The sequence below is a fragment of the Artemia franciscana genome, unplaced genomic scaffold (assembly GCF_032884065.1).
Source record: "Artemia franciscana unplaced genomic scaffold, ASM3288406v1 PGA_scaffold_1179, whole genome shotgun sequence".
Classification (NCBI taxonomy): Eukaryota; Metazoa; Arthropoda; class Branchiopoda; order Anostraca; family Artemiidae; genus Artemia; species Artemia franciscana.
The window spans coordinates 887,127-908,892 of NW_027062617.1; the positions used below are offsets into that span (position 1 = coordinate 887,127).

Sequence of the window (21,766 nt, forward strand, 5' to 3'; positions counted from 1 at the left end):
TTGCCATAGAAACTCCGTGAGGAACTCACTCGATTGGAGGTCAAAGATATCCAATTAGAAATTGGAAATCACCATTTTTAAGAGTTTAAAGTGATTGGAGGGCGACCCGCCCCTCCCCCAACTTCAATCAGTTTTCCAAACAAATCGGATCAAAATTTTGAAGATAGTCATTTTGTTCGATACAGTTGAAAGGTCCAGTAATTATGTCTATGGGAATATCAACATTCTCATAGTCCTTGGGGCAAGGTCTGTAAGCTGTGAATATCACTCATTGTTTCCATATAGTACTTGCCATTGAGAAAGTTGGGTATATTTGACCTTTAGTGTCCAAAAAGACAAAGGACATTCAGGTGAACCTTTCAGAGATTGTTGAGGGGAATTTGGACCAAAATCTAGGCACGGTTTGTCAAAAGGGTGTACCTCAGGAATAACTGAGTACATCAATTGGGACTTCCAGTAAATCAATTTGAAATACTTTTTCACAAACTAAGTTCTTCCAAGAAAAGTAAAGAGGTACATTATACCAAGAATGAGCAGGAATAAAGTCAAATAATTTTATAATTGTAAAACTACCATAAATCACCATAAATAAATAAATGAAACAAAAAATGAGCAGAAATTACAATAAATAAAGGAGTCAAACTCAAAACAAGCAGAAACTAATATAAGGAGGACTGGCACCCCATCCCTTTGAACATAATTTGCAATTTACTAAAGAGAATCCTTATTTCAAGCTGAATGTTTCAGCCGTGATAAGCAAGAGTACTGAAAAAATAAAACAAGAAATGGATGTTAATTGATAGTTCAATATAAAAAAAATTATATTTATTACTTAAAATCTTAATATTCTTACATTTGATAAAATTGAAAAAGTAAAAACGTTTTAAATGGAATTGGTTTTCAGTAAAGTACAAATTATATTCTGGTCTACAGAAGGCATGGGGGTGACAGCCCTACTCATTCAAATACAAATCAGAATTGGATGTGTTTGGGAAATGGAGTGGCGTAGGAAGGCGGCTGGCCTTTTCATAGTAATATATCGTACCCACATCGCTCTTTACTTAGCCACCACTATGGATGATGAGGGGGATCATCTATTGACAAAAAGGCAATATTTGCACGCTCTTACTACTACTATTACAATTACTACTACTACCACTACTACTACTACTACTACTACTACTACCGCAACTAGCACTACAGCGACTGCTTCTGTAGAATGTACTACCAAATGTGAGGATATTGAACTGCAAATTTGAGGAAATGTTGAAGAGGAAGTTGAACGAAAAAAAACATACTATGTGCATACAGATTGTCAAAAGGGCGTAACAGCAATATCTTTGAAACAGCTTACTGTATCAAGACGGAACTTCAAGGGCATCATGAGGGCGATGTTCAACTTACGAAAAGGCAACATGCACATACGACTACTGCTATTATGCACGCCGATTGACACACTATATGCATGCAGATTGTCAAAATGTCTCATCTCATGTCTCATCTCAGGAATGGTTTGGGTATAATAATTTCGAAATTTTAAGGATTGCTTAAAGGAGAAGATCAATTTACCGGAATGCAATACGTGCATGCTACTACTGGTATTACTACCAATGCTGCTTTTACAACTACTACCGCTCTGGCTACTACTTCTATTGTAACTACTACTAAAGCTAAGAGGTCTAAGAGGAAAATTTCAGGAAATGTTGAGGGGGGATCTAAACTCCGTTAAAAACACTATGAAAATGCAAGCTATCAAAAGGGAATATCGGCATTATCATAGCAACGGCTAATTGTGCTAACCTGAAACTACAGGGGCTTGATGAGGGGAAATTTTAACTGACCTATTCCATACGCTAATACTACGCCTCCTCCTAATACTAGTGCCATTACTTGTAATACTAATACTAATCCAACATCTAGCGCTGCCAGTGCTCCTAACACTACTGCTGTGAACACTATTACAATTATGACTAAGGGCATGAAGGTGAAATTTTCGGGGAATATTGAAGGGGGAAGTTTAACTAAATCATAGTACGCCATCTGCATGCAGGTTGTCTAAAGGAGTATCAGCAATACTTTAGAAACAGCTGGGTGTATGAAATTGAAACTTACATGGCTTGTTGTGAGGGATGTTGAAAAGACAATGTTTGCATCCTACTACTACTATTTCTACTGCCACTACTACCACTACTACTACTACTACTACTACTACTACTACTACTACTACTACTACTACTACTACTACTACTATTACTACTACTACTACTACTACTACTACTACTACTACTACTACTACTACTACTACTACTACTACTACTACTACTACCAGGGTGGTATCCAGGATTTTTCCGGGGGGAGATACAAAAAAGCCTTCAAAAACCTATAAAAAATTGTTTATATTCATTTTTGTTAAGATTTTACGAGTCGTACAAACATTAGGGGGGTTGAAACCCCCTACCCCCCGCCCTGGATACACCCTTGGCTAGTGCTGCTAATACTGCTACTACTGTTGCTATTTCTATTAATACTAATGCTACTAATATACTACTGCTACTAAAGCTAAGGCTACTACTATTAATTATGCTGTTATTAGTACTACTGCTACTATTATTACTACTGGTACTGCTACAAGGGGTTTCCCGAGACTCTTTTCATTGGGGAGGGAGGGGGCAAAATTCGTACATTTTATGGAATCGCTACCTGATTACTGCCAAATTTTCAGCAGAAATTCAGATTTTGGAGAAATTTTACCTTCGGCGAAAATTTTACCGAATATCAAAAAGTTTGGCGGAGGAGTCCTTTCTTGGAACGTCTCTGACTACTACTACTATTTGCAAATGCAAATTGTGTTCTGGTCTTCAGAAAGCATGGAGGGCGACAGCCCTACTCGTCTTAGTTTCTACTCGTTTGGAATTTGACTCGTGTTTTAAGTTCTGCTTGGTTTTTGTTGCATATGTTTATTGATGGTGTTGTAGTAGTTTTGCTATTAGAAAATTAATTGACTTTATTTATGCTCGTTTTTAGTTTAATATAGCTCTTTACTTTCTTTGAAAAACCTGTTTTGTGAAAAAAGTTTCTAAAATTATTACATAAATAAAGCATTGTAAAATTTACAATTTCCCGCACAATGCAGTATACGAAACTCATATTAACTATTTCTTACTAGTGTTCTCAGGCTATCATTAGTCCAAACCTTATAGCCATATTTTGAATAATCCGAAAAGAAGCAAGGTGACTTCTGACCAACGTTTTTGACCAAGATTAAATAAAAAAAAAAACAAGTTTTTTTAACTGAAAGTAAAGAGCGACATTACAACTTGAAACCAACAGAAATTATTCCGTATATGAAAGGGGTTGAACCCTCCTCAACGCCCCGCTCTCTACGCTAAAGTTTTTTATTGTTTTAAAAAGTAGAGTTGTGAGAAAGAGTCAAACTTTAGCGAAAAGAGCGCGGCGTTGAGGAGGGGACAGCCCCTTTCATATACGGAAAATTTTCTGTTCGTTTTAAGTTTTAGTGTTACTCCTTACTTTCCGTTAAAAAAACTTGTTTTTCTTATTTAAATTCTGAACGTCTTTGAATTAATGCAGGTTTTGATTTTGGCTCTCCGTACATGAATAATTAAAGCGAAATTTGTATCTTAATTTTACTTCTTTTTGGCTAAATGGCTTTCCCAAAGTCTTAATCGGACGATTTTGAGAAAAAGGGGTGGAGGAGGGCTCTAGTTGACCTCCAATTTTTTGCTTGCTTAAAAAGGCCACAAGAACTTTTAATTTTGATTATGAACGTTTTTATTAATAATAAATATACTCAACTTACGAATTAACTGACGTAACAAACTTCTATATTTGTATTTTCTTATTACGTATACGAGGGAGTTCGTCCCCTCGTCAATACCTCGCTCTTTACACTAAAGTTAAAATTTTGTTCCAATTCTTTAAGAATGGCCTTTGAATCCCAGAGGCCGTTTAATTAGAATAAATAGATCTTCTGAAATTGCTAAAAATACTTTAGCGTAAAGAGCGAGATATTGAAGAGGGGACAAACCCCTTCATACACAGAATAGTTTCTGTCGTTTTAAGTTTTAATGTTGCTCCTTACTTTCAGTTGAAAAAGCGTGTATTTTTAAATTTAATTTCTAATTGTTTTTTAAACAATTCTGGAAAATCCAGCTCCCCTTCATGGAAATTCTCTTCCTCCATGGAAAAATTCTCCCACGTAAACCCCTCCCCCAGACCTCCCCGCCCCACCACCAGAAAAAATTCCCCCTGAAACCGTCTGTATACTTCCCAAGAACCAATACTATATGTAAACAATGGGCAAAGTTCATAATTTGCAGCCCTTCCATCGGGGAATATGGGGGATTAAGCTGTCCTCAAAGACATAGTTATTAGATTTTAGACTAAGCTAAACAAAATCGCTTTCTTAAAATTTCAATCCGGTGACTTCGGGAATAAGTGAGCGTGGGAGAGGGCTTAGTTGTCCTCCGATTGATTTTAGTCACTTAAAAAAGGGCACTAGTAATTTCAATTTCCGATAGAATGAGCCCTGTTGCGACGAACTGTTTGAAACAACCCAAGAGCTATGGATCCACCATAGTGTAGACGCGTAAAGTGATCTATTATACGCCTAAATTTAATAGAAAAAAGAAAATAGAAAGAAAAATGTGTTTAAGTTTTCTGACGATACAAACATTCTTAGCTAGTACTATTTAAAACACAATAGGATCTTTTCAACTCAGTGACTCGTCAGCAATTACTCCCAGATAACTATTATTAACACAACCCTTAATTTTATCACTACCAACATTTATATCTGTTTTCCTTTATAGTTCATACTTCTTCCATAAATCACAAAAGAAGATTTATTACGGATCAGTTTCATTGTATTGAACACAGCTTAGATACCAATACAGTTATGAAAACTCGATTTATTTTTGGGACACAGTACACGGTAGCTATGCTAGCGGCTGGAGACAGGAAACTGGTATTGGTACCTAATTAGTAACAGGAAACTGGTATTGGTATCTAAGCTGTGCTTGTAACAAAACAAAATTGCGTTCCCGCCTAAGGTGCTGTAGTACGATCTACGCCTTGGAGTGCGGGCTTGGAGGAGGCGCCAAGTTCAGAGCTCTGTACCAAAAGCTTCTCATGGGCAAGGTAGAAGTTTTCTTAACTGTATTGGTATCTAAGCTGTGGTATTGAACCACATCAACTTCTCAATACACTGAACATTCTGGCATATAATATTAACTAATTCAACTTCGGTTCTAGAAGCAACGCTCAGATGAGAGTCATCAGGAAAACATGGCAACGTCGTTTTAAAATCATTACTGTCATTAATTTTGATCAAATATAACATACTATATAGGACAATGCTACAAAGATCACTTGTATATAGCCCTGGAACAACAACATTATATTATGGATGTACTTAAAAAAGAGAAAATATATATTTGATATATTATTGAAACATATCCGTTTTTCACGAGGGATACTCGACGTTACAAATCTTAGAGAAAGGGTAACTTGTATTTCAAAGTGTGGGGAACGAACTTATAAAGGTATTTAGCTGTTATCAAGGCTGTATCCAGGGTGGAAAGATAGGGGGTTTGATACGCCATTCCCCCCTTAAATGTATGTCCGACTCGTAAAACTAGAAAAAAATGAATGGTAACATATTTTTGATGCGTTTTAAGAGTTTTTTATACATCTATCCCCCCCCCCCTGAAAAATAAATCCTGGACATGGTCATGGCTGATGGTCCATACAATATGCGTGAATAAAGCTCAAATATCTATTTTGTTATTAAATAGTTGCTATGGAACAGGGCCTTATCTACTACTACCACTAACAGCTATTCACTGTAGAACCAAGCTACGTAAGGCCAACACAACTGTGCACGCTCCTCTTGCACTCCAATTTATTCAAAGACTATACCATAATTTATCAGTAGATGCATCATGTCATGTCAAAAATATACCAACTAAGACTTCCAGATATAGCCGTGTTTTATATAAAAAACAAAACGGTATTCAATTAACCTGTGGAATTTCTTATAATTCTATGGGTGGGGGAAGGATTAAACTATCTGGAGTGAAAATGGAATGACAAGCATGAAAGTTGTATTTGTTGGTATAGTTTGTACTAATACAGCATAATTTAACAAATGTATTTTTGAACACGAGGAACACGAGAACACGATCCAATGAATCTCTTAAAAATAGTGTCTTTGAAGGGGGTAAAATGTTCCTTCTACGTTACGTGGTTAATGAGGAAAGACAGCATAGCACAAAGAAAGGAGAAAAGAACAAAATTAATTTTTGTTTGAATTTTGGTTTAAAACTGGTCAACATCCATCCCCCTGCCTTCATTATAACATAAACTATAAACGACTACCATGATCAATTTTATAAATTACGAAAGAGATGCTAAACAAAATAATCATAAAGAAGAGAGAAACGAGAATAATAACACCCAGTGAAAAAAAAACTTCCACCATTGCATTAAAAGGGCCTTTCCTAATTTTGGTTGTTTTTTTTTTTCGCGGCCTGGATGCATTATCTAGTTCCCTACGTGCTTTTGTTTGTATCACATATTTGAGAGGTTGTTACAAGTTTACAGTGATTTGTTTGTCTCAGCCTATCCAGCCTATTTTTAAGATTCTATGTCTTTTAGGAGGTGTTTCCTCCTTTTTTAGAAAATAAAGTACATTTTCTCGGGTTCGTTACTTTTGATGGGTATGACTAAACTTGACGAAACTTATATATTTTAAATCAGCATACAAATCCGATTCTTTTGATGTATCTATTTGTATCAAAATTCCGTTTCTTAGAGTTTTGGTTACTATTGAGCCGGGTCGCTCCTTTCTTACAGTTCGTTACCACGAACTGTTTGATATTTATCTTTTTTATTATTGCTGTCCATTTTTGATGGGGGGGTCTCATCCATTTTTAATGCTTATCCTAGCCAAAATAATTCGTAGTGTCAAACAATATGGTTATAACTTCATCCTAAAACAAATGGTCGCTACCTAACTGCGCTTCTAAAGAATACTGACGGTTTTCGGCATTAACTGTCACACTTTCTTTGATTAAGATTTTAATCTGTGACAAAAAAAACTAATTTAATTCCCTCCCCCTATATGAGTGGCCCCTCCTTTTCTAACCTGTATGTTTTGTCGCCGTATTTCTTATTAGTATTCCTATATTATAATTGAGGCAAGTTTAAGATAAGATTTATTCATCATGAAAGACACATACAAGTTACTATTCCTCCTAAGGCTGGGGATTCTTTCATGACTGGAGAACTGAGTTGGATTGAGTTGTTAACAAAAGAATTTTGTTAACAAGACAATATAGAACTTTGCTACTTAAAACTGGTATATTTTAACAGATTAGTTTTTAAGAAAAATAACTGTACTAAATTTTTGAAAAAAATGTATATAGGTGAGGAGGGGGGGAATGGGAAACTTAGAGTCAAAATCATGGGATGGGAATTTCAACCTAGCCTACCCAACCTGTGTTTGCGGGTATGATTTCCATCTCTGTGACCGCACATCTCATGAAAGAAATTTGGACCCCCTCTGCAAGAGGCACCTAAGACTTGCTGGACCTCCTCATACCCCTCACGAAGCTACATCAGTTCTTCAAATGGTTATATAGAGTTGGAAAAAGCAATAATCAGCTCACCTTTTTCGGCTCTACCTGTTTTCCTATTATGATTGACTCCAATAAAAATGTCCTTCGTATTTCCAATCCGACTTGAATAGTTTCTTAATTCAGGCTTCCTTCTATACGGACCTAAAAATAAAACAACCTTCAATCAAACAGTTCGTGGTAACGAACTGTAGTAAGGAGCAACCCGGCTCAATAGTAACGGAAACTCTAAACAAGAGCTAAGAGCTCATTTGGCACTTGTGACGAGGCGAGAAGAGCTAAGAGCCAAGAGATCATATGGTATGAGCTCTAAACAAAATTCTATGAATCCATAGATTGATTTAAAAAGTAAAATAAGAGGCTTAATGCCGGTCAGGATTTAAAATAAGAGCTCTGAGTCACGATGTCCTTCTAAATATCAAAATTCATTAAGATCCGATCAGTCACTCGTTAGTTATAAATACCTAATTTTTTCAAATTTTTCCTCTCCCTTTAGCCCCCCAGATGGTCGAATCTGGGAAAATGCATTTATCAAGTCGAATTGTGCAGCTCCCTGACACGCCTACCAATTTTCATCGTCCTAGCACATCCAGAAGCACCAAACTCGCCAAATCACTGAACCCCTCCCCCCAACTCCCCCAAAGAGAGTAAATCCAGTACGATTCTGTCAATCAGGTATTAAGGACATTTGTTTATTCTATCCACCAAGCTTCATCCCGATTCCCCCACTCCAAGTGTTTTTCCAAGATTTCCCCCTCCAACTCCCCCCAATGTCAAAAGATCTGGTCGGGATTTGAAATAAGAGCTCTGAGACGTGAATTCCTTCTAAAAATCAAATTTCATTAAGATCCGATCATCTATACGTAAGATAAAAATACCCCAATTTTCACGTTTTCCAAGAATTCTGGTTTCCCCCTCCAACTCCCCCCAATATCACAGGATCTGGTTGGAATTTAGAATTAGAACTTTAAAGCACAAGATCCTTCTAAATATCGAATTTTATTAAGATCTGGTCACCCTTTTGTAAGTTACAAATACCTCAATTTTTAAAATTACCCCCCCCCCCCAATTCCACCAAAGAGAGCAGATCCGGTCCGGTTATGTCAGTCACGTATCTTAGATATGTTTCTATTCTTCCCATCCAGTTTCATCCTGATCTCACCGCTTTAAGTATTTTCTAAGATTTCCGGTCCCCCCAACTGCCCCCCCCCAATTACGCTTGATCCGGTTGAGATTTAAAATAAAAGATCTGAGTTACGAGGTCCTTCTAAATATGAAGTTTCACGAAGATCCGATCACTCCTTCGTAAGTTAAAAATACGTCATTTTTTCTTATTTTTCAGAATTAACCCCCCCCCCCCAATAGAGAGGATCCGTTCCAATAATGTAAATCACCTATGTAAGACTTCTGCTTACTTTTCCCACCAAGTTTCATCCCAATCCCTCCAATCTAAGCGTTTTCCATGATTTTAGGTTCCCCCACCCCAAACTTCCCCCAATTCACCAGATCCGGTCAGGATTTAAAATAAGGGCTTTGAGATACAATATCCTTCTAAATATCAAATTTCATTGAGATCCGATCACCCGTTCGTAAGTTAAAAATACCTCATTTTTCTAATTATTCAGAATTAACCCCTCCCCCAAAGAGAGCGGATCCGTTCCGATTATGTCAATCATGTATCTAGGACTTGTGCTTATTTTTCCCACCAAGTTTCATCCCGATCCCTCCACTCTAAGTGTTTTCCAAGTTTTAGGTTTCCCCCTCCCAACTCCCCCCCCAATGTCACCAGATCCGGTCGGGTTTAAAATAAGGGCTTTGAGACACGATATCCTTCTAAATATCAAATTTCATTGAGATCCGATCACCCGTTCGTAAGTTAAAAATACCTCATTTTTTCTAATTTTTCAGAAATAACCCCCCCCCCAACTACCCCAAAGAGATCGGATTCGTTCCAATAATGTCAATCATGTATCTGGGACTTGTGCTTATTTTTCCCACCAAGTTTCATCCTGATCCCTCCACTCTAAGTGTTTTCCAAGTTTTAGGTTTCCCCCTCCCAACTCCCCCCAATGTCACCAGATCCGGTCGGGATTTAAAATAAGAGTTCTAAGACACGATATACTTCTAAACATCAAATTTCATTGAGATCCGATCACCCGTTCGTAAGTTAAAAATACCTCATTTTTTCTAATTTTTCAGAATTACCCCCCTCCCAACTACCCAAAAGAGAGCGGATCCGTTCCAATTATGTCAATCATGTATCTGGGACTTGTGCTTATTTTCCCCATCAAGTTTCATCCCGATCCCTCCACTCTAAGTGTTTTTTCAGGTTTCCCCCCCTCCAACTCCCCCCAATGTCATCAGATCCGGTCGGGATTGAAAATAAGTGCTCTGAGACACAATATCATTCCAAACATCAAATTTCATTAAGATCCCATCACCCGCTCATAAGTTCAAAATACTTCATTTTTTCTATTTTTCCCGAATTAACCGGCCCCCCACTCCCCCCCCCCCAGATGGTCAAATCGGGAAGACCGACAGACTGACAGAATTTGCGATTTCTATATGTCACTTGGTTAATACCTAGTGCCATAAAAACTAAGTTGCATCAAAAGAATCGCATTTTAATGCTGATTTTAAATATATAAGTTTCATCAAGTTTATTCTTTCCCATCAAAAGTTGCAAGCCTGAGAAAATTTGCGTTATTTTAGAAAATAGGGGGAAACACCCTCTAAAAGTCATAGAATCTTAATCACACCATCAGATTCAGCGTATCAGAGAACCCTACTGTAGAAGTTTCAAGCTCGTATCTACAAAAATGTGGAATTTTGCATTTTTGCCAGAAGACAGACCACGGATGCCTGTTTATTTGTTTGTTTTTTTTGTTTTTTTTATGGCACTTGGTATTAACCAAGTGACATGTAGCAATCGCAAATTCTGTCGGTCTGTCTGTCTATCTGTTGGTCTGTCTGTCGTTCCCGGTTTTGCTACTTTAGGCTCTTTCAGGTAAGCTAGGACGATGAAATTTGGCAGGCGTATCAGGGACCGGACCAGCTTAAATTATAAATAGTCCGTTTTCCCGATTTGACCATCTGAGGGGGGGAGGGAGCCGGTTAATTCGGAAAAAATAGAAAAAATGAAGTATTTTTAACTTACGAACGATTGATCAGATCTTGATGAAACTTGATGTTTGGAAGGATATCGAGTCTCAGAGCTGTTATTTTAAATCCCGACTGGATCTGGTGACATTGGGGGAGGGGGCTGGAAGGGGGAAACCTAAAATCTTGGAAAACACCTAGAGTGGAGGGATCGGGATGAAACTTGGTGAAAAAATAAGCACAAGTCCTAGATACATGATTGACATAACCAGGATGGACCCGGTCTCTTTGGGCTAGTTTGGGGGGGGGGGGTCAATTCAGAAAAATTAGAAAAAATGAGGTATTTTTAACTTACGAATGGGTGATTGGATCTCAATGAAATTTGATATTTAGAAGGATATTGTGTCTCAAAGCTCTTATTTTAAATCCCGACCGGATCTGGTGACATTTGGGGGAGTTTGGGGGGGCCGAAATCATGGAAAATGCTTAGATTGGAGGTATCGGGATGAAACTTGGTGGTAAAAATAGGCCGAAGTATTAGATACGTGATTAACATAATTGGAACGTATCCGCTCTATTGGGGGAAGGGGTTAATTTTGAAAAATTAGAAAAAATGACGTATTTTTAACTTGCGAAGGAGTGATCGGATCTTCATGACACTCCATATTTAGAAGGACCTCGTAACTCAGATCTCTTATTTTAAATCTCAACCGGATACAGCGTCATTGGGGGGGGGCAGTTGGGGGGGGGTGGTAATCTTAGAAAATACTTAAAGCGGAGAGATCAGGATGAAACTGGATGGGAAGAATAAAAACATGTCTAAGATACGTGACTGACATAACCGGACCGGATCTGTTCTCTTTGGTGGAGTTGGGGGGGGGGGTAATTCGGAAAAATGAGGTATTTGTACCTTACAAAAGAGTGACCAGATCTTAATGAAATGTGATATTTAGAAGGATCTTGTGCTTTAAAGATCTAATTTTAAATTCCGACCAGATCCTGTGACATTGGGGGGAGCTGGAGGGGGAAACCGGAATTCTTAGAAAACGTGAAAATTGGGGTATTTTTATCTTACGAATAGGTGATTGAATCTTAATGAAACTTGATATATACAAAAGGATCTTATGTCTCAGATGCTCCATTTTCGACTCGAATTGGATCCGGGGACATAGGGGGTTGGAGGAGGGAAACAGAAATCTTGGGAAACTCTTAGAGTGGAGAGATCGAGATGAAACTTGTTGGGAAGAATAAGCACAAGTTCTAGATACGTGCTTAACATAACTGGAATGGATCCGTTCTCTTTGGAGGAGCTGGAGGGTGTTAATTTGAAAAAATTAGAAAAATTGAGTTATTTCTAACTTAAGAACGGGTGACCGGATCTTAATGAAATTTGATATTTAGAAGGAAATCGTGACTCAGAGCTCTTATTTGAAATCCTGACCGCCATTAAGGCTCTGATTTTCCTTTTAAATCAATCTATTGATTCCTAAAATTTTGTTAGAGCTCATACCATATAAGCTCTTGGCTCTTGTTTTTCCCAGGGGTGATCGTATCGACCCAGTAGTTCTAGAACATCGCAAGAGGGCTCACTCTAACGGAAATTAAAAGTTCTAGTGCTCTTTTTAAGTGACAAAAATTGGAGGGCACCGAGGCCCCCTCCCACGCACACTTTCCACCAAAGTCACTGGATTAAAATTTTGGGATAGCCATTCTGTTCAGCTTAGTCGAAAACTCAATAACTATGTCTTTGGGGACGACTTCATTCCCCACAGTTCCCAGAGAGGGGCTGCAATTTACAAACTTTGACCATTGTTTCATACAGTAATGGTTATTATGAAGTGTACAGACCTATTCAGGGGACTTTTTTGCGTTGCGGTGGGGGTGGTTCGGGGGAAGGGGTTACATGGGAGGATCTTTCCATGGAGGCATTTATCATGAGGGAAGAGAATTTTCATGAAGGGGCGCAGGATTTTCGAGCATTATTAAAAAAAAAACAATGAGAAAATAAATAAAAAAAATTTTCAACTGGAAGTAACGGGCAGCATTAAAACTTGAAACAAACTGAAAATATTACGTATATAAGGGGGTTCGTTTCCTTCAAAATACCTTGCTCTTTATGCTAAAGCATTTTTAGTAATTTCAACTATTTATTCTACGGCCTTTGTGATTCAGGGGTCATTCTTAAAGAATTGGGACAAAATTGAAGCTCTAATGTAAAGAGCTAGGTATTGATGAGGGGGTGAACCCCCTTTGATACATAATGAAAATACACAAATATAGAGGTTCATTACGTAAGTTAATTCGTAAATTACGTATATTTATTACCAACAAAAACGTTCGTTAAAAAATAAAAATTATAATTGCATTTTTAAGTAACCAACAATTGGAGGGGAAATAGACCTCCTCCCCCGCTCCTTTGTCTTATCAAAATCTTCAGATCAAAACTATGAGAAAGCTATTTAGCAAAATAAATAAAGTTCAAATTTCGTTTTAATTATTCATATGCGGTGAGCCAGAATCAAAACATGCATTAATTCAAAAACGTCCAGAAGTTAAATAAAAAAATAACAAGTTTTTTTTAACTGCAAGTAAGGAGCGACATTGAAACTTAAAACGAACAGAAATCGTTCCATATATGAAAGGGGTTGTCCCCTCCTCCACGTCTTGCTCTTTACGCTAAAGTTTTTTATTGTTTGAAAAAGTGGAGTTGTGACAAAGAGTCAAACTTTAGCATAAAGAGCGAGGTGTTGAGGAGGGGACAACACCTTTCATATACGGAACAATTTCTGTTCGTTTTAAGTCTTAATATCGCTCCTTACTTGCAGTTAAAAAACCTTATTTTTTTATTTAATCATGTTTGAAGACAAATCGTATTTGGACTAATCATAATGATAATATTTTTAGCGACAAAGAAATTTTTGAGATTAAATCCTTATAGCGAGTGTGTAAAACAATTGAAATCGATAGAGTTATAGGCCTCATAAGATCTTTAAATATCATACTCCCCTATGTGTGATTTCAACCACGCTTGTTGGAAAGAAATTTTAGTATCCAGTAGACTGTAAATTTAAATCCCTTTAGTTATAAAATAAATAGGAATAAAGCTATGGTGTTAGGTAACGAGAAAATCAAACAGTTCGTGGTAACGAACTGTAGTAAGGAGCGACCCGGCTCAATAGTAACCAAAACTCTAAAAAATGGAATTTTGATACCAATAGCTACATCAAAAGAATTGCATTTTAATGCTGGTTTTAAATATATAAGTTTCATCAAGTTTAGTCTTACCCATCAAAAGTTACGAGCCTGAGAAAATTTGCGTTATTTTAGAAAATAGGGGAAAACGCCCCCTAAAAGTCATAGAATCTTAACGAAAATCACACCATCAGATTCAGCGTATCAGAGAACCCTACTGTAGAAGTTTCGAGCTCCTATCTACAAAAATGTGGAATTTTGCATTTTTTGCCAGAAGGCAGATCACGGATGCATGTTTATTTGTTATTTTTTGTTTTTTTGTTGTTTTTTTTTTCCAGGGGTGATCGTATCGACCCAGTTGTCCTAGAATGTTGCAAGAGGGCTCATTCTAACGGAAATGAAAAGTTCTAGTGCCCTTTTTAAGTGACCAAAAAAATTGGAGGGCACCTAGGCCCCCTCCCACGCTAATTATTTTCCCAAAGTCAACGGATCAAAATTCTGAGATAGCCATTTTATTCAGCGTAGTCGAAAAACCTTATAACTATGTCTTTGGGGACGACTTACTCCCCCACAGTCCCCGTGGGAGGGGCAACACGTTACAAACTTTGACCTGTGCTTACATATAGTAATGGTTATTGGGAAGTATACAGGCGTTTTCAGGAGGATTTTTTTGGTTTGGGGGAGGTGTTGAGAAGAGGGGGATATGCTGGGGGAACTTTCCTTCGAGAATTTGTAATGGGAGAAGAAAATTTCCATGAAGGGAGAGCAGGATTTACTAGCATTATTTAAAAAAAAACAATTAAAAAAATAAAAGTGAAAAAGCTTTTTCAGTTGGAAGTAAGGAACAGCAATAAAACTTAAAACAAACAGAAATTATTACCCATATGAGGGGCTCACCTCCTTCTAATACCTCGCTCTTTACACTAAAGTATTTTCGGTAATTTCAATTACCGAAATAATACTTATTCTACGGCTTTTGTGATTCAGGGGGTCATTCTTAATGAATTGGGATAAAATTTAAGCTTTAGTGTAAAGAGCGAGGTACTGACGATGGGGCGAATCCCCTCATATATGTAATAAAAACATGAGAATACAAAAGTTCTTTACGTAAGCTAATTTATAAGTTACGTAAATCTTTTACCAATAAAAAGATTCGTAAAAAATTAAAAGTTCTAGTTGCCTTTTTAATTAACCAAAAAATCGGGGGGCAACTAGGCTTCGTCCCCCGCTCTTTTTTTCTCAAAATCATTCGATCAAAATTATGAGAAAGCCATTGAGCCAAAAAAAAAAAAAAAAAAAATGCAAATTTCGTTTTGATTATTCCTCTGCGGAGAGCCAAAATCAAAACATGCATTGATTCAAAAACGTTCAGAAATTAAATAAAAAAAAACAAGTTTTTTCAACTGAAAGTAAGGAGTGACATCAAAACTTAAAACGCACAGAAATTACTTTGTATATGAAAGAGGCTGCTTCCTCATCAACGCCCCGCTCTTTACGCTAAAGTTTTTTACTGTTTTAGAAAGAAGAATTGAGAGAAAGAGTCAAACTTTAGCGTAAAGAGCGGGGCGTTGATGAGGAAGCAGCCTCTTTCATATACGAAGTAATTTCTGTGCGTTTTAAGTTTTGATGTCACTCCTTACTTTCAGTTGAAAAAACTTGTTTTTTTTATTTAATTAATCAAGGGAACGGCTATGCATGAATATCGTCTACTAAACAATAGGGTGGATGACATGAAGACGCAAAAAGTAGAATAACCAATTATTAATGTTTTGCCGAAACGTGCTGCTTTAGAAACTGCTTCGGTTGAATTTTTCTTTTTATTTAATAATCTGATTGTAGATTCTTACATTCATTCTTATGTTTGTATACTTTTTTTTCATTTTCTGACATAAAATAAATAAAATATATATCTTCTGAAATATATAGTAAGAAAATTATGAAATAAGAAAATTATATACAATAAGAAATATATGAAAAGAAAATATTCGGAAATATATTATAACAAAAAATATATGCATTTTCTGAAATATATAAAATATTCATGGTCATAGTCTCACAAAACTAAGATTCAAAAATAAGTCATGCAGCTTTTCCGAGAGCTCCTAGGCTTCAAAAAGTACCTGGCCAAATATTTGAATCTTCATGTTCTTCTAAAATTTTCAAAAAGAGGGGGGTCCTCTTTATGGCATTAGCCATGAATATAATTTTACCTTGCTATTTGGAAAAAAGAAGTACAAGAAAATAAAATATTATAAGATTTATTCAATGGAGGATCTAGATCCAAATATTAGGGGGGGGGAATATGACAAAGGTGCCAATAATTAACCAAATTCATAACTTTTACTCATAAAAAAGAGTGAAAAAAGAAAAAAATAGGAAAAAAGGGTTCAAAATGTGGTTCAAACCTCAAAAGTCGAAATATTGATTTTATTGTTTTACTCCAGTAAGTCGTGGATTCAGTAAGGAGCGACCCGGCTCAATAGTAACCGAAACTCTAAAAGACAGAGTTTTGATACCAATAGTTACATCAAAAGAATTGCATTTTAATGCTGATTTTGAATATAGAAGTTTCATGCAGTTTAGTCTTACCCATCAAAAGTTATGAGCCTGAGAAAATTTGTCTTGTTTTGAAAATAGGGGAAAACACCCCCTAAAAGTCATAGAACATTTAAGAAAATCACACCATCAGATTAAGCGTATCAGAAAACTCTATTGTAGAAGTTTTAAGCTTCTATCAACACAAATGTGGAATTTTGTATTTTTTGCCAGAAAACAGATCACGGATGCACGTTTATTTGTTTTTTTCCTCAGGGGTAATCGTATCGACCCAGTTGTTCTAGAATGTCGCAAGTGGGCTCATTTTGACTGAGATTGAAAGTTCTAGTGCCCTTTTTAAGTGACTGAAAAAATTGGAGAGCACCTAGGCCCCCTCCCATGCACATTTTCCCCCAAAGTAACTGGATCAAAATTTTAAGATATCATTCTGTTCAGCTTAGTCGAAAACCTAATAACTATGTCTTTGGGGATGACTTAATCCCTCACATTCCCGGTGGGAAGAGCTGCAGGTTACAAACTTCGACCATTGTTTACATATAGCAATTGTTAATTATGAAGTGCACAGACGTTTTCAGGGGGACTTTCAGCGTTGGAGTGGGGGTGGGTCGCAGGGAGGGGGTGGGTACCATGGAGGAATTTTTCATGAGGGAAGAGAATTTCCATGAAGGGGGCGCAGGATTTTCTAGCATTATTTAAAAAAAAAACAAAGAGAAAATAAATATTTTTTTTAACTGCAAGTAATGAGCAGCATTAAAACTCATAACAAGCATAAAATATTACGTATATAAGGGGGTTTGTCTCCTCCACAATACCTTGCTCTTTACGCTAAAAAGTTGTTAGTAATTCTTAAAGATTTGGGACAAAATTCAAGCTTTAGTTTAAAGAACGAGGTATTGACGAGGGGGCGAACCCCCTCATATACGTGATAAAAATACACAAATATAGAAGTTCGTTATGTAAGTTAATTCGTAAGGTAAGCAAGTTTATTACTAACAAAAAAGTTCGTAAAAAAATTAAAATGTAGTTGCATTTTTAAGCAACCAAAAATTGGAGGGCAACTAAGCCTCCTCGCCCACCCCTTTTTTTTATCAAAATCGTCCGATCTAAACTATGAGAAAGCCATTAAGCCAAAAAAGAAACAACGTAAATTTCGTTTTAATTATTCATGTGCGGTCATCCAAAATCAAAACACGCATTAATTAAAAAACGTTCAGAAATTAAATTAAAAAAAACTGTTTTTAACTGCAACTAAGGAGCGACATTAAAACTTAAAACGAACAGAAATTATTCCGTATATAAAAGGGGTTGACCCCTCCTCATCGCCTCGCTCTTTACGCTAAAGTTTTTTATTGTTTTAAAAAGTAAAGTTGAGAGAAAGAGTCAAACTTTAGCGTAAAGAGCCAGGCGTTGAGGAGGGGTCAATCCCTTTTATATAAGGAATAATTTATGTTCGTTTTAAGTTTTAATGTCGCTCCTTATTTGCTGTTAAAAAAAATTATTTAATCAAATGATGTACCGCAGAGCGTTCAAACTGTTTAGGGAGACATTAACCCCTTGCTACTAAAATTGACTTAAATGGAAACCCACACCAAAATTAGAATTGCTATATCTGTAATGCAAACTGGAATGGTGTGTGACAAAATGGGCGGTGAGCTGGAAGCAAGCTAACCTTAACTCAGCCTTCTAACCAAAGAGTATGGATAACCTCCAAACTTAAAAAATGACAAGTTTCGCCGAACGCTATATGGCGTTGACATTTTTTTATATAATTTATAACTTTATTAATAGTATATATAGTTTACTGATTCACAAAAAGCAGTTAAAAGAAACAAAAAACAGTTTGCGCAGTGCAGACTAAGAAAAAGGGAGAGAGGGAGAGAGAGAGAGAGAGAGAGAGAGAAGGCAGAGTGAGCGGGGCAAGGAAAAGCTAGAGATGACGAAACATCAAGATTTCATCTGAAGCTTTGAAGCTACAGCTGAAGCGAAGAGTTGACACTTATCAATGCCAATCCTAGCAATCCATATGTTTCGTAGAATTTCTAATTCGTGCACATCAATATTTTCCGCAAAATTGTAATTCAATCTGTATCTAAGTTAATCTCCTTTCGACCCAAACGCTCTTCATTATAGAGAGAGAGAGAAAGGTGGGTTTATTAGAATAATTTAAATTTAAAAAAAACTAGTGTTTTTAACTGAAAGTAAGGAGCGACATTAAAACTTAAAACGAACAGAAATTACTCCAAGTATAAAAGGGGCTGTTCACCTTCTCAAAGTTCTTTACGCTAAAGTTTGATTCTTTCTCTCAAATCTACTTTAATAAACAGTATAAACTTTAGCGCACATTTTCGTAGATAGGAGCTAGAAACTTCTACATTAGGGTTCTCTGATACGCTGAATGCAATGTTGTGATTTTCGTTAAGATTCTATGACTTTTAGGGGTGTTTCCACCTATTTTCCAAAATGAGGCGAAGTTTCTCAGGCTCGTAACTTTTGATAAGTAGGACTAAATTTGATGAAACTTATATATTTAAAATCAGCATAAAAATCCGATTCTTTTGATGTATCTTTTAGTATCAAAATTCCATTTTTTAGAGTTTCGTTTACTATTGAGTCGGGTCGCTCCTCACTACGGTTCGTTACCACGAACTGCTCGATAATTAAAACAAAACAAGCAAATGGCCCGAAGCAAAGCTTGTTTTGGCTCACAACCCCAGTACCCAGGCAAATAAAAACAATATGAAAAAGGAGATGAAAATGAAAAAGAAAAGAAACGACCAAGAAAAAAAGAAAAAAAAGAAAAAGAAGAAAAAATATTCAATTACCCTGCATTTCGATCGATAGGGGAGCCACATTCTATATGTTGCTTCGTTTAAGAATATTTTTGCTGTTAATTCAAATACGAAATAAAGAAAAGATTTTATTCATGTTCCCTCAGATTTTCTAAATAAATACTTTAACCCTCCAATGGCCCAAAATTCAGGAACAGTTTAGAACTCAAAATTTCCAGCCTTGAGGCAGCTGTTACTTTGTTATATGAAGAAAAAGACATGTGTTTGAACGAACTTAAGCTTTCCTTGGTACACTCTGCTAGTATATTTGAGCTTAAGTTCGTTCAACCCAGAAAGGGTGCCAATCTGATTTCAAAATTTGTTAAAAAGCTGAAGAAAATCCTGTATAAAGAAAGGCATGTTAAGACAGCTATTCAATTCACAGTCTATATCAAATTTCTTTTTCATGTGTATGTGTTATTGCTGAGTTTATAACCCAGTTCTACAATTTGTAGAAAGGGAATACGTCTATACACAGAAATATCTGCTTCTGGGAAACAAAATGTTGGAAACAATGATCGTAAACTGAATGGCTAATCCAGCTACTCAGTCAATGAACTAATATTACTTTTACTACATTTCATTCAGCATATTTTTCATGCTAAAAATATCATTCGATACAGTACTTTTTAACATAAGGTAAAAAATCAAAGAATGTGTTGAATCTAATTGACTTCTGTAATTGAATTTTTCCCTAGACTACAGTTTTAGTTATTTTGTAAAATTTATTTTTCTGGAAATCAAATTAACAAATTGTTAGGTAAAGGGATTTTTTCTTCAATTTGTTGTTGTTATCAAAACTGCTTTTTGGTGGGGTTACTTAAACAAGGGGACAGAAAATATCTTTCCATAAAAACTGGTCTGAAGGGAACCCCATCTTCCCTTCCCTGGGTAGCGCAACCAAGGGTACGACGATGAAGAAATACAGGGGAGTGGATTATCCGAAACGAAAGGCTATTTTTATAGTCTGTATGCTATAAAAAAAACATTTCTTAGATTCAAGCTTTTTTGATTGAGCAAGGGATATAAAACCCCTTGTAGCTGGTTTTTCTTCGCTTTGCGAATTATTCATCTACAATACATTCCAATGCGACTAATAAATAGGTTGTATTGAAGCATTTCTTTTATGGGCGAAGCAATGATTTTTTAGTAAAGTAGGAGAAGGCTGGGACGTCACTTGGAGAGGAGAGTAGTATTTGAAAAAAAAAACACTTTCTTATTAAAAAATAAACTTTTGTGCATTCATTAGAAAACGCAAAAGGAGCTCCTTTTATTTTGAAAACGCATTGTGATTCCCCTCTCATTAATTTTCATGAATTGACGCCCCTAAAAAGAGTGGGAATAATTACTTTTTATATGGGAAAGACGCAAATGAGTTGCGTGAGAAAAACTCTTTTAAACTCTGTTTATAGAAAGTTCAACGTTTAAAACAATTTGTATTTAGAGGATATAATGGATTATGCACAAGTTCCCAAAGACACCACTAGTTGGAGGTCCATTCAGTCATACAGATATGTAAAAAAAATTGACTCAGATTCATGGATCAATCTTCATCAAAATTGCACAAACTATAAGGCTCTACAATCTATGAAATTAATAGCTTTCAGTGCATCTCATCCCCAAAACTAATTATTTAGAATAAACATCATTTACTAACATCCTTCCAAATTCAATACTACTCTCCCCAACACAGTTATAACTAGTTATATTTCCCTCCTAAAAAAAAAAATGATTGACTCACTTGAATATGCCACGTCAATTAATAAAAAGGTCCCAAAAGTATTACAGTGACCATTAATTAATTAATTAGTTAGGATATAATGTTTGGTTAGGATATAATTAATTAGTTAGAATATTAGTTAGGATGTAATTAATTAATTCAAATTAACTAATTAGAATCAAACATCTTCTACTAACATCCTTTCAAATTCCATACCACTCTCCCAAACACAGTTATAACTAGTTATATTTCCCTCCTAACAAAAAAATGATTGACTCACTTGAATATGCCACGTCAATTAATAAAAAGGTCCCAAAAAGTATAACAGTGACCATTTTATGCAAGGTAACATTAACAACAGTAAACACTTCTAACGGTCAAGTAAGAAGAATAAAAAGGCGTCTATTATTTCATTATTTTCGCTGAAACTAATAAAGAGGCACGGAGCAGTTAGCCCTCAAGGTGCGTCTTCACAGTTTTTGAGTTCTCAATTGTATTTTAAAAAGGAACGGTGAGCTAAAAACTAGAATTTAAGGTTCATTGTTCGCAAAGTGAGTGGTCGTTTTTTTAGTACCCAGCCACAAAAATGAAAAAACTTTGTGATTAATGTGACAACTTTTTTTTTAATTATGGATGAATTAGTCTCAATTTGAAACCCGTGTTTTTTTTTTTCCATAAACGTAGATGTATTCTGTGACAAATGAACATTTATATAT

General features: G+C 36.0%; 1 protein-coding gene across 1 annotated transcript in view; it reads right to left on the reverse strand.

Annotated features, from left to right (window-relative positions):
• Positions 1 to 21,473, reverse strand: part of LOC136041199 (serine-rich adhesin for platelets-like) — a 46,086-nt gene extending 24,613 nt beyond the window's left edge. The window contains exons 1-2 of the mRNA XM_065725772.1: positions 21,331 to 21,473; positions 7,689 to 7,799 (exon numbers count right to left, since the gene is read on the reverse strand). Coding sequence (XP_065581844.1) covers positions 7,689 to 7,799; positions 21,331 to 21,385 — 166 coding nt within the window. The 5' untranslated portion in view covers positions 21,386 to 21,473. The remainder of the gene's footprint in view (positions 1 to 7,688; positions 7,800 to 21,330) is intronic.
• Between the last annotated feature and the right edge of the window lie 293 nt (positions 21,474 to 21,766).